At 41.6% G+C, this 14,032-nt stretch overlaps 1 protein-coding gene across 20 annotated transcripts in view; it reads left to right on the top strand.

Annotated features, from left to right (window-relative positions):
• MAGI2 (membrane associated guanylate kinase, WW and PDZ domain containing 2) overlaps positions 1–4,470 on the top strand; it is a 1,187,450-nt gene extending 1,182,980 nt beyond the window's left edge. For 16 of the 20 annotated variants that reach the window (XM_073328600.1, XM_073328602.1, XM_073328598.1 and 13 more), the window contains one exon: positions 1,660–4,470. In XM_073328600.1, the coding sequence (XP_073184701.1) occupies positions 1,660–2,462 (803 nt within the window). In that variant the 3' untranslated portion in view covers positions 2,463–4,470. The remainder of the gene's footprint in view (positions 1–1,659) is intronic. The other 4 variants (XM_073328614.1, XM_073328618.1, XM_073328616.1 and 1 more) reach the window with 2 other exon arrangements.
• The last annotated feature ends 9,562 nt before the right edge of the window (positions 4,471–14,032 follow it).

The following is a 14,032-nucleotide window of genomic DNA, read 5'->3' as shown; positions in this document are numbered from 1 at the left end:
ACTGGCACCAGATGGGAAAATAAATATCTCCTCAGCTGGCCACGCTGCTCTCACCACATCACCCACCTCTATATTGTCTCTTCTGTTTTTATCTACAAAAGAAATAAATAATTAAGCAAGCTGCTTCAGTTAAACTTATGGTCTCCATCCCAATGTATGCTCTCCATCCCAGACTGGAGCATAAAGCACATTTCACTCTTCACAGTAATGTGCATCCTCATGATGATTTGAAACTGGCCATAATGTTAGTTAGGAAAAAGAAATGGTGTAGATTTTTAGAATGGTTCAGATCTGTAAGTGCTACCTTTCTGAAGGCCAGGCTTAATCCTCAGTCAGCAGATAACATTTTCTCCTTAATAAACATGCTGTCTCCTCTCACTGGGTCCCATCATTGCATGGATTTTTTTCATCTATGGCAGCATTTTGATCTTACTGAAATGGTGACAATTATGGGACCACATTAACCAAGGTCAGAGACTTCTCTGGCCTCACAGTGGAAGTGGTGGGAGCCAGGCTACCAAGCAGCTCCGATGAGTCTCAGACTGGCTGCCTGCCTTAAGATGAATCAAAAGAAATGTTGATCACTCACTCAAAGAGAAAGAAACACTGGCCTGACCAAGATAAGACACTTTATATTTTGCCAGTGGTTTGGGATGTAGGTGCTGAAGTCTAACTAACTCAACTTTCAGCTCTTCTGAATCACATGGGAAGGGCCATATCCTGCACCATCCTATTCATGTGAGTTGTTCCAAAGAGCTTAGTGGGGCAACTCATGAGAGTAGAGGCTTACAGGATTGGACCAAAGTATTTCCGAAACAGAGAAGAACATGATGCCTCTGGCTTTCTTTATGGCTCAGCATATCCTAAGCACCATCTATCTTAAGAAAATGGGATCTACAGAATCTAACCAAATTCTATTGAGGCAGAGTAACTGAGACAAAGTCAAGGGTGATAGCCAAGACTTTTCAGAGCCTGCATGTCTTTACATAAGGCAGAACACTGTAGATATGCTTTCAGAATAATAGGGCCCTAAACATTGCAATAATATAGTTGTTTAGAAAAAACTGGATTTGATGGATGACGTGGTTTGGACCACAAATTTCTGCTGATTGTTGTATGCTTGTAGGGACGTGTATAATAGATAGCAGAAAGGCCTCTTCATTTGTCCTTTGAGAGAGAAATTATATGGCTAACTAAGAAATCCACTATAATGGCACAAAAATATGCATTTTGATTTCACCAGCATATGTCAGTATTATTATACTTTTAATATACGCGAAGAAAAGTTAAACCTATATCAACGGACTTCGTATTTTCAGCACCAATTCCCACAGTTCTTAGTAGGCTGACCAGATAGCAAGTGTCAAAAATCGGGACAGGAGGTTGGGGGGTAATAGGTGCCTATGTGAGAAAAGACCCAAAAATCGGGATTGTCCCTATAAAATTGGGACATCTGGTCACCCTAGTTCTTACTCAGGCAAATCTGTTGATGGCATTTCTACCTCCCACATCCATTGATTTCAATGGGAGTTTTACCCAACTAAGGACTGCAGGGTTTAGGTCCAGTATGGGTTTTGGGTATTGTAACTGATGTTTGAAATATAAGGTCCAAGTTATATGAATAATTCCTTAACTCCCTTCTCTTTGTTGTTATAACAGACGAACCAAACTCCTGGAGTTCTCTCTCTGCCACCTCCCCAGGTCTGCCGGAAATAGCTATTTCCCTCGATGACATAATCTCACCATTATCTTCATCACATCTAGCCCCACTTTCTGACCCTTCTCACCAGATAAACCCAGAACCAAGATGGGATATCAAGAGGGAACATGATGTAAGAAAACCAAAGGAGCTTTCATCAAATGGCCACAAAAAGAAAAGGTTAGGAGAGCAAAGAGAAAGGTCAGCAAGTCCGAAAAAGGTAGACAGGACAAAGCATGAAGAGGCTTCTAGGAAAGGATACTCAGAAGGCAAAAAAAAGACCACTAGTGGCGGCAGGCCCACCTCTGAAAGTAAGGCAGTGGGACAGAGTGTTACAATGGAGTCTGGAGCAAGAGAGCATGTATGTGCCAGAATCAATGATGAATATCTTGGGAGATCCAAGAAGCCAGAAGGCAAGAAAGATGGATCTCTCAGTGTGAAAGAAGATCACAGATCTGGAAATACCTCTGAGAAGAAATCAGCTGCAGCTTCTGAACATGTCAAGCTTGATTTAGTTGGTGCTACAAAGACGTACAGTAGCAATAGCTGCAGCTCACATGGAAGTGATATAGACCAGAACAAGAGGGACCCTGATGGGAAACCCAGTGAGTTCCCCAGGAAGGGACATCTCCATTCCATTAACACACGCAGCATCAACAATACAGTTCGGAAGGCAACAGTCTCACCAGGCCCATGGAAAATTCCTGGCTCGGATAAGCTACCTAGTGTACTGAAGTCTGGCACTTCTGCCATGAGCAGATAAATAAGTGAACTGTTGCCCTCTAACTGTTTCACACTGATGCAGAACATACTTCTTAGCTTCTGTCTCACATTGATTTATTTTAATTTATTTTAACTATCACACATATACACAAAACACTGAAGAATGGAAACATTAATGTGTAATTCCATGACAATATGCACACTGTCTAATAAATTCAAGCAGCATATAGTCAACATGGAGATTTAAAACTGACCCTGAAGTCCCCAGTTCCATTTTAGGGACTTTGGCAGCTATGGAAGAAACCAAAACAAAATAAAGGACAATGTGTCAGAGAAGGACAGTGCAGTGTAGCTTTAGTATTTTTATTCCACTGCATGAAGGACTTGGATTTAGTTCAAACTTTATATCAAGGAACTGGAGCAAGTTAGAGCAATCACAGACTGGAACATCGCCTTAAATAACACTGCACGAAGCAAGCTGAAACTGAGAAAGAATATTTTAACTGAGCTAAGATGTTGTAAATATATTGTTCTCAACATATCTAGACAAGGGTTGAAGGGTTTCTTTGAAACTATACGCCCAGGACACGTCTCCACTGTTAACAATTTGGAATAGTCCACATGATCCCCAGCAGCATAGTTCACTTCATGTGTTGAGTTGGATGAGTTGGGGAATCTAATGGATTTGTTGGTGTGATAGCATTTCTACTGCCATTTTGTGAACAAATCATATTTCTGTACATTGGAAAGGAGTTAGGGTGCAGTTGTAGTTGCAAATTATCCTCAAAAACGATTTACCACAGGTTCCCCTAATATTACAAGTAGCACAGAAACCTCAGTTGGTCAAGCTCAAAACTGAGACTTACAGTTACAAGACCTTTATAATGACAGGATGATTCTTAAAAGAAAAAAAGCTGCAGTTTCCTTAATGAAAGGCCTTTCTTTCCCACAGAAAACAACAATTTTGCTTATCAACAGTGCTATATTTTGTATATCTATACAGACTTTAGTTAAGGCATCTTTAAGTTTTGGCAGATCAGATGCTTTTACTGCACACACTAACACAAATGAGACTTGTTTCCAAGATAAAAGTTCTTAGTTCATTATATTTTCATCAGAGACATTTTCTCTCTCTTTTATTTCCATTTTACTTGTTTCTCTGTCTCAAGTCCACCTTTCTGGGGAAGGATTCCGAATTCCATGGGTCACCATTCTGTCACCAGTAGGTTTCTTGTTTTGCCAAAAAGCTCTGGATAATAATACACACGCTGTTTAAAAAAAATTGATGCTATTTGCAGAAATAGACATCAGTACGCTAGCAAACTCCAATATTCATGTGCTCGGCTCAAGAGTCATATTGAGATCATCATTATCCAAACAGGTCAGCACATAATATATTTCTCAAACATTGCTCTCATTCTCCCCTTAGAAGTGTGTAGGCATGTTTCTTCCTATCAGATTATTTTAAAAGTCTCAAACAAAGGATTTTGCAGCTTTTAAAACTTTTTTTTTTTAAGAAAAACTCCATTTATCATATTTTAAAAAGCACAAATCCATGTAGCTGTTGACAATTTTTATTTAATTAAAAGAAAATCTTTATCCCCTGAACTAGAAATCCAATATAATTTGCCATTAATTTATTGAATTGGATTTTGGACAATGCTTTCATAGTGTAGATCCACGCCCCATATCTTATTTTCTATGTGTAAAGAAACAAATCATAAAACATGAAAAACAATTGAGATTATGCTTGCATAAACTCTAATTTGCACAGTTCACAGCTACTCCTTGTGCAGTAAATTGCTTTATGCGGCTGTAATCAATAACCTGTGAAGACAGCACATCATCTAAACCCCATTCCAAATAATATTTCTGTGTAGTGTTAGCTGTGAATTTACCCTGTACAGCTCGATCTCTATAAATATAATTCCATGTATTAATAGTCACAGAAAGGCTGTAAGTGAGCAACTATTTTTATGAAATGCACCACTATGGATAAATTAACTTTTACAGAAATCTTGTTTACTGTATGATAATCTAAACCACTGTCAAATAAAATATATATATCCAAAAAATCTTTTTTCAGCTGTACATATTGTGCATTAATTTTGAGTGGTTTTTAAGTGGGCTACCAAGAAATAAATGTTTGCATGCACTGGACTGGAAATAACACACAGTTTCATTATGCAAAAGATATTGCCATGTTGATTTCTGATTCAGAGGAAGAATACAATTTCTGAATTAAAATGCAGGCAGCCAGTACAGATACCAGAAAGAAAATGTATTTCGTATGTCTATATTTAGAAACAGCAAAAGCTCAGCAAACGCCCCTCCCCCTTAAAAAAAAACACCTGAACTCTCCCTTCCCCTTCCCCCCCAATCATGAGATACAGAGATGGTCAGCCCCACAGCACTGGAAGTCATCGTTTGTGCTTATCTAGTGTGAACAATTGGAATTTGGCAGTCTGAGCATTCTAAAGGTTTGCTCTCCAGAGTGGATTGTGGGGCATGATTTAAGTACCAAGTTACCTGATAGAAACAGTCTATCAGAATATATCAAGAAACGTCAGAGAGTAATTTTGTTGTATTGAATGGATTTAGGACACAAGAATGTACGTTATGGGGGCCTTCTCCTGCTCCCATTGAGCTGAATGGAAAAACTCCTGTTAAATTCCGTGGGCACAAGATTCGGCCAGGAGTATTATGTAATTTGCTAACTCGTGACACTTTAGAATCATGGACACTAATAACTAGAGTTGATGGGGAAACTGAGTTGATTCCTACAGATACGACATTTTGAAACAAAATGACAATTTTTGTTCCATTTTATCTTAAAATGTTGTTTCATGTAGATGTTTGGAATCTGGAAAATTTCAGTTTTCCATTTTCAGTATTTGGATTTTTGGCAGGGGCAGAACTCCCCTCCCCTCCTTGCCTTTGGACCCTTTTTTCCATTGGTAAAAGACAGAGGTCACTGTTTAGCAACTGTTTCCCAACTTTGTCTAACTGGAAAACAAGCAAACAAATGAGAACAAGTGGGCTTTTTTTCCACGTTCCCCACATTTTAAAAGTTTTTCTTACCTGTTCCATGGAGGGGTCGGGGGGAAAAAGGGGGAGGTCTAATAAAGGAGGGGAATACAGAAACCAAAAATGAAAACTTGATTTTTTTCAGGGGGGGGGTTTAAAAAAAATCAGAATTTTAAGTTGAAGCAAAACAAAAATTTTGTTTGTTTCAAATGGCCATTCAAAATTAAACAAAACTGTTTTGTTCTGAAATTTCCGGAAGGAAAAATCAGAATTTTTCATTTAAATTACAGTTTGCCTGGAAAAAAAATCTTTTCAATTAAACCTCATTTGTCAAAAGGAAAATTTTCCACATGAAAATTTCCCACCAGTTGTACTAATAACTTTGTTGTTTGTTACTGTTACAATACCTAGCAAAACAAATACACCATGGCTTTAGAACTCTGGATGTAAGTGGAACTCTCTATCATTCCCATGTCTAGATTGGTGAATAAGGGTGTGATTCAAATCCTACTGAAGTCAATGAGAATTCTTCCATTGACTTCAAAGCAGTTTGTAACAGATTCTAAATTTACAGGACTGAGTGTTTCCCTCACTTTTACATACTCATTGCATTTTCTGTTAGCAATGATACACAGCAAGATACGTTTCCCAAGGGGTTGTTTTACTTCCAGAGAAATTAGAATTCACCTGGTTTTTGGACTCCTCTTATAATACCACCTACATCATCATGTTATCACTCAGAAGCATATTGCCCTTAGTGTTGTTTTTGCTTACGCATCGTTTGATACCAATCTAGTAACACGGGAGATTGAATAGTTACACGGATTTTCCAAAATTGCAGCATGTAACATAATTGGCTGTACACTGAGAAACAGGTCCTTCACAGCAGAGCCTATTGTTATAGCCATGTGGCATGCATGTGATCAGGAAAAACAGATTTGGGGGGAGGATTTTGGCCAAATTAGCACTTTCTCCCTACAACTGTAACATTGCTGTGAGGAGCTTAGCAGCATGAGGCATATTCTGTTTGTCTCTTCACTTGATCAATGGCTGATATTTGGATGGACAGAGGAAGTCTTATTAAAATGCTAACTATGTTATTAAGGAGAAATGACCTAGGAGCAGGTTTAACTATTGTTTATACAGCGCTCAGAGTGTTTGTGGTGTTCAAGGTCTGATGTAATGAGCTGCAGACAGGCAGACGTTTTATACAGATCAGCTGGGCTTGGTAAGGTAACAGCTGCATCTGCTCACCAGTCATGCACCATTTCTCTGCCTGGTTCCACACCAATACAGATCTGACAGGGACAATGGAAGTTAGAGCCTGGGCTCTTGCTGGGCATGCCCTGGATGGGGCATTACAGGTTGGGTGTCACACGGACAAATAAGGAAACAAAGTGTTGGCCAGAGGCATTTACATTCAAACAAGCTTGATAGAAACCCAGAAAAATCCCTCAAGCTGCACAGTCTTTTCAGCTGATGTCTTTTCTTTTAGTGCTTGTGAATGGTGCTCAACAGATGGCCAGGGAGACTGACAGTCTCTGTTACTTACAGGACAAATACGTATGGGCAAAGGCACTGCAGGTTTCCCCACAATGTCCACCCCATTTCAATCCTGAACAGGAGGGGCCACCTGTAGAGGTGCGAGTCCCTTTAGTGCTGACTGTAGAAATGATTGGGCAATGTAAATATTTGTCCAATGGGAACTGGCCTGACACCAACTACCCAGCTCATAATACATAGGTCTAACCATGGCCCCTTTTCTCTTCTCGCATTCACCACTAAACCAATTGAATGTGCCATCTACACCATTGTCCTGAGTTCCTCTCTTTCAGCTCCAGCCTGAAGCCCATTCAGTCTGGTTTCATCGTCTCCATTCCACTGTGAAAGTTAAGAACTTTGCATCGGAAGCTGCCCCAAGTACTCACACCCTAGTAGCATTATTTGACTTCTCAATAATGGAACCATTATGTATTCACAGGGCTGAGATTAAATGCTCAGTTACCTTTATCATTAACACAGCTATAGAGTCCAGGGTTTTTTTTTTGTATACCAATACTCTTGTGTCTGGCTCATTTATTCATGTTTTACTTAGAAGTGTTCTTCTGACTTGGTCAGTTTTGTGAGACCTACTGGCTCTTCCATTGTCATGCACCAGCTGAGAAGGTGATGCTCCTGTAGTTATGTATTCGGCAGCCATGCTTTTTTGTCCATTGTTCCCTGCTATACATACCATAGGTAGGACTATAGTACTTACACAGAACTATCATCACCACACAAGTAGTGCTAGTTTGCCGAAGTAAATGCACTATTACCAAGGACTTCCTGGAAGTGAGTAATTATTCTGGATTTACATCAGTGCAGGAGATTGGAATTTGATCCAGTCCCCTGAGTAGTATCATTAAGTACTGCATCTACATTTGTTTTAATAAGCATCATGTACTATATATTTTATGAAGGTTGAGACCAAGTCTTTGAAGGTTGAGACCTTTGTCTTCACAGCTAGCCCTTTCCAGGTTACATTTCAGTTGGAAGTAGCAACCAATATAATAGTTCTTCATGCTACCAGTAACACCATATTGTGCTTATAGAACTTTTAATCTTCAACGCAATAAACTCCAACAAGACTCTGCTGAGTTAAGCTGGTATTATGATCCCCATTTTACAGATGGGGAAACTGAGGCTGGGAGGTTAAAGTTGCAAAGGGCCAGAGTGCGTCTGTGGCAGTGTCAGGATCAGAACTCATAATTTTGTGGTTTTCAATCCTGAGCGCAAGCCATAGCTCCCGCTAAGAAGTTGCCATTCCGTATTTAGGACTGCCTCATCTGCGGCTGTGGCCACCTATCTTCTCTGCCCCATTGCCCTCTACTCTGTACAATGAGCTAAATACAGTGAGCCAGCTGGACAATTAATTGCTACTCCCAAGGTTTGGACTGCACTCCAGATGCTGGACTGATGTCAAACAGTAGCACAGGTCAAGGATTTTTCCTGTGGTCTGCTCCCACAACCACTCCAAGCACAGAAGTCCCATGGATTCCATTGGGAATTCTATGCATGGAAGGCTTGCAGGGTCAGGCTTTTAGAATGGTCATAACTCCTGATAGTTTATTATCACTTCTTTCTAGGAACCATAGCCACGATTCACTGGCATCATGGTGCCTGCTCCAGTTTCCTGAAAGGTCAGTCAGATCTGAATGTGCAATGCTTTGAATTGGAAGAGGCGGGGGGGAAGAGGGGTTACTTACCTTGTACAGTAATTGGAGTTCTTTGAGATGCTCGACTCCTCTGGGTACGCCACTTCAGGTCTGCATGTGCCCTTGTGCCTCCAATCAGAGATTTTCAGCAGCCCCTGTTTTGGTCCACACATGCGCCCTAGCTATCCTCGTGCCCTTACTGAGAGTATATAGGGCTTCAACAGACAAAGCACCCTTGGTTCCTTCTACACCACGCAGATGAGCCTCTGAAGCAGCAGGCGGGGGCCGAGGAATGGCAGGTGCTGCTGGAGATCCCATAAGAACAAACATCTCAAAGAGCTCCAGTTACTGTACAAGGTAAGTAACCTCTCCTTCTTTTTCAAGTAATATCCCTGTGAGTTCTCCAGGGGACTCCCAATCAGTATTCTTCACAGGAGGAGGGGGCTTCAGAGTAGGATCTGAAACTGACTGCAGAACAGCAGACCCAAATGCAGCATTCACTCGGGATGCATGCACCAAAGCATAGTGTCTTGAGAATGTGTGGCTGGAAGCCAATGTGAGGGTGTTGCAGATTTCTGTGATATAGGTGCCCATCAGTAGGGCGACAGTGGTGGACTGAGAGCTGGTGGAATAATCTATTAACTTTTGCATTTCATGGGACATCAGCAGCTTCATAGCAGGAGAGGGTACAACTGGAAACCCATTTGGAAAGTCTCTGGATGGGCACACGTGTGAATTTAACTCTGTCCACAAAGGGAACCACTCATTGAGGAGAAGCCTTCAAGGGTCTAGGTCTGTCCAAATAGAAAGTGAAGGCTCTCCTAATGTCCAAGGTGTGAAGGACAGCATCCCCCTTAGATCAATGAGATTTACAGTGAAAAAGAGGATGATGACTAGTCTGAAATACGAAAATCTGAGGTGCCTTTGGGTAAGAACTGGAAATGTGGTCAGAGGGATACTTCATCTTTAAAGAAAACAATAAAAAACCTGGCAGTGGTTTGGATTTAAGTAATTTGGACTTAAGTAATCGAATTTGTCAGAGTAAGAAAATGGTCTTCTGCTAGGTAAGCTCTAGCTGTTGTAGCATCTGGGATGGCCCCTAATAACTCTATTTGCTGACCAGATAAGAGAGAAAGGACCTCTTGGTGTTGAGCTGAAGTCCTAGCAAGCTGAATAGGGTTGTAGCTCTCTTGATGGCAACTTGGACCTCAATGTAAAAACATCCCTTCAGTAGCCAATTATTGAGGTAGGGGAAGACAAAACTGGGCAGCAACTACTGCCAGAACCTTTGGAAACACCATGGGTGCAGTAGAAAGCTGAAGAGAAACATTTGTATTGAAAGTGGACTTGACCAATGACAAATCATCAAGAAACAACTTGTGAGAATACATCAAGGGTTGCAAACCAATCCTTCGGATCTAGACATGGTATAATAGCTTCAAATGTTATCATCCTGAACTTCTGACAAATGTATTCAGCATCCTGAGATCTAGGGCTGGGTCTCCATCCATGCTTCTTTTTGGGAACCCTTTCCCTCTTTCATGGGGGGACCTGGTTCCATAGCTTCTATTTAGAGAAGGGACAGAGCTTCTTTCCTCAGCAGAGGTTTGTGAGGTGTGTCCCTGAAAAGGGACAGGACAGGAACATGGGAGAAGTGCATGGAATGGAAATGGATGGAGTAGCACAATGTTATAACGTCCAGAACCCCTTGTCAGAAGTAATCTGCTCCCATAAGGTATGAAAATGGGAGAGATGATCTCCAAAAGATGGAAAGCTGTGGGCAGGATAATGCAGGTTGAAATCCAAAAGGTGGGCATGTTCATGGGATCTCCAACCAAAATATCAAAATGAACACTGAGCTGATGAGGACAGTTGCATTGACACAGGTGGAGCAGCTGAAGTTTTCCACTTTTGCACCCTGCTTTTCTTTTTACGAGGGTCCAATGATCTGTAGTATGTAAATAATTGAGATGGGGAGGTCTTTGTGTCATCTGTGATCTACTAAATCTCCTCTTGTTTGCAGATGTATACATTCCAGGTGAGTGAAGGGTTGTCCTTAAATTTTTAAGAGAGTGCTAGGACTCATCTGTGGACTTACTAAACAGCTTGAGTCCATCAAATGAAAGGTCCTTGACCATGCCCTGAACCTCTCTTGGGATTCCCAAGTACTGAAACCAAGAGGCTCTGTGCATTACAAAAGACATAGAAATGGAACGATCTGCCCTGCCAGTTGTGCCAAGGAAAACTTGCACTGCTGTTCTCGCCAAGAGCTAATCTTCAACAATGATGGCCTGAGTCTGTTCCCTCTGCTTCTGGGGCTGATGTTCAACAAAAGAGTTAAATTTGTTATAGCAAGAAGTGCATGGTAACTAGCAATTCTGAATTGCAGAATGACAGATGCAACTGAAGAGGTCTACACATTCTGGTCCTTATCGTGTGGGGCAGTTTTTGAATGATGTTGCCTATTGTGTTTGTTCACTGTTTCCACAACCAAAGATTAGGCACTGAACCTCTAGATGAACCCTAGAGAGGGGGGTGGGCTTCATCCCAAGCTGCCAGCTTCATCCCAAGCTCCAGGCTAAGCTGCAACTTCAAAGCACTCTCTAGTGCTTCAGCATGAGCGCCACTAACCCAACCCAGGCTGAGAGGCTGGCTCCTGCAGGCTTGTAAGCATACCCAAAATGTCCCTTGAAGAGAAAGCTCCAGGGCACTCAGGGCAAGGTTGATCAAAACAACCTTGACTAGAAATGTTGGACTCCAAAGAGCTGTAGTTTCTATAGACTACAGGAGAGGCAACCAAAGGTCGAGTAGAAGATTGTCTGATATGTCCTGTGGGTAACGGGAAACCATTTGCTACAAGCAAGTGATGTGGTACTGAGAATCTTCTCACACTCAGTAAAGGAGATTCAGGTTCATCACCATAGACAAGCAGGTCTTTGGATCATTTGTATTCCTGCAGGACTGAGTGGACCTGCATAGAAGCCTGATGAGTCTGAGCAGTAGGAGCCTGGGGTACTGAGGACAGTGCAGAGTGCATTGGTACAGACTGACTGGTAGATCTGGCTACCGTAGATATCTCTGAAGGTCAACGTCAGTAGTATTTTCAGCATCTCTGGAGTCCTTAACACCTCGATAATCCTCAGATGGTACCGAGGAATGCTTTGCTACTGAGCAATGGGTAGTAGAGGGTTTGGCTGTACTTATGGGTTTCGATGCAGATATACCCTTTATAGTGAAAAGAAAAGGAGTACTTGTGGCACCTGAGAGACTAATAAATTTATTTGAGCATAAGCTTTCGTGAGCTACAGCTCACTTCATCGGATGCATTCCTAATGGTTTGTAGAAAGTGGTGTTGGAGAGCTGCCTAGCAGCCTCTTGTTCATATTCTGACCTATTCATGGTGACGACAGCACCTCCTTTGTCAGCCTTATTGATTATGATGTCAGAGTTGTTTCTGAGACTGTGGATGGCATTGTGTTCTGCACGGCTGAGGTTATGGGGCAAGTGATGCTGCTTTTCCACAATTTCAGCCCATGCATGTCGGCAGAAGCACTCTATGTAGAAGTGCAGTCTGTTGTTTCGACCTTCAGGAGGGTCCAACCAGAATGCTTCTTTTTGTAGTCTTGGTAGGAAGGTCTCTTAGTATGTTGTTCAGAGGTGTGTTGGAAATATTCCTTCAGTCGGAGACGTCGAAAATAGGATTCTAGGTCACCATAGAACTGTATCTTGTTCATAGGGGTGAAGGGGCAGAAGGAGAGGCCCTGAGATAGGACAGATTCTTCTGCTGGGCTAAGAGTATAATTCGATAAATTAACAATATTGCTGGGTGGATTAAGGGAACCACTGTTGTGGCCCCTTGTGGCATGTAGTACTTTAGATAGTTTAGTGTCCTTTTTCTTTTGTAGAGAAGCAAAGTGTGTATTGTAAATGGCTTGTCTAGTTTTTGTAAAGTCCAGCCACGAGGAAGTTTGTGTGGAAGTGAGCTGTAGCTCATGAAAGCTTATGCTCAAATAAATTTGTTAGTCTTTAAGGTGCCACAAGTCCTCCTTTTCTTTTTGCGAATACAGACTAACACAACTGCTACTCTGAAACCTTTATAGTGAGACCACTTGGGCCTTCAGCAGCACCCTTCATGGGCATGAGGGCTCCAGTATGGCATGTTTCTTGTGGCCAAGTTAATTCAGAGGAGATTTAGGACTCCTTTTGCAAAAGATTGGGTGTATCACTCACAGATCTCTCTCACGATGATCTAGAAGGTAATTGAGTTGCAGAAGTCAAGGAGATACTGTGGTCACTTGAAGACATCTGCACGGAAGGGTCTCAAGGTGTGAATCTGATGCAGGTCAGAGAGAATGCTCCAACATTAGGAGACAAAGCTTTACCTCTCTCTCTCTCCTAGAACAGCTCTTGAGTCCTGTGCAAATCTTGGACTTGGATGGCACATGAGTATCTCCCGGACAGTGGATACACTGTGAACGGCTGTCACTAACTGCGGTGGAATCCCAGCAAGTAAAGCAACACGTAAATCCTGAGTATTTAAGCATATCACAAGGAAAAAAAGCTCCTTCAGGGAAAAAGAGGTCCCCTGAAAAAGGGGGTGTGGGAGGCAAAGCCTCCCAACACACACACACACAGAATAAAACTAAACTATTAAAAATAAAAAACAGTTAAACTAGTCTGTTAGGACCAGGTAAACTAAAGAATAAGTAAACAGAGAAACTGGTAGCTGGCTAAATAAGCTGGCACCACTGACTGCTCCATCTCAGGTCATAGGCAGTTGACATGGAACTGAGGTTGCTTCATGCATCACAGCCCTGTATACTGTTGGTATGGGGCACAAAGATAGCTGTGGCATATGTGTGGACGGAATATGCACTGCCGCTGAAAATTTCCGATCGAAGGAGCGTGGGCAACTGGCACACCCATAGGAACGTTACTTGAAGAAGAATGTGAACTTTAGGAGCACAAATATGTCACAATGCACCAAAGCAGCAAATAGGTACTAATATGCTGACAGATAGTTTGTGATGGTGCCATATATTTATATACTGTATTGGAAAATACTCTATGTCCTCAGAATATTATATTTGCATAATATGTACCTATGTTCTTCCCCTCTTCAGGCACCTCTGCTTTTCACTGTGATGTGTGTTAAAATGGACTCCTGACAACATTTCAGCAGTTTGCCACTATGGGTATGTTATAAAATGTTTATTTCTACCAGACCACATGTGGCCTCTCTTAGAAAAAATATCCTGGCCCTGAATCATTACAGATTTTTTTCCTTACATTATTTTTTGTGTGGATCCCATGAGCCCAAGCACTTGCTCTCTGGCTTTAATAGATGGAGTATCTTGCCAACTTTAATCACTTCAAAGCTTTTGGGCTG

This window comes from Lepidochelys kempii, chromosome 1, assembly GCF_965140265.1.
Source record: "Lepidochelys kempii isolate rLepKem1 chromosome 1, rLepKem1.hap2, whole genome shotgun sequence".
Classification (NCBI taxonomy): domain Eukaryota; kingdom Metazoa; phylum Chordata; order Testudines; family Cheloniidae; genus Lepidochelys; species Lepidochelys kempii.
This window is presented reverse-complemented; position numbering and strand designations above follow the sequence as displayed.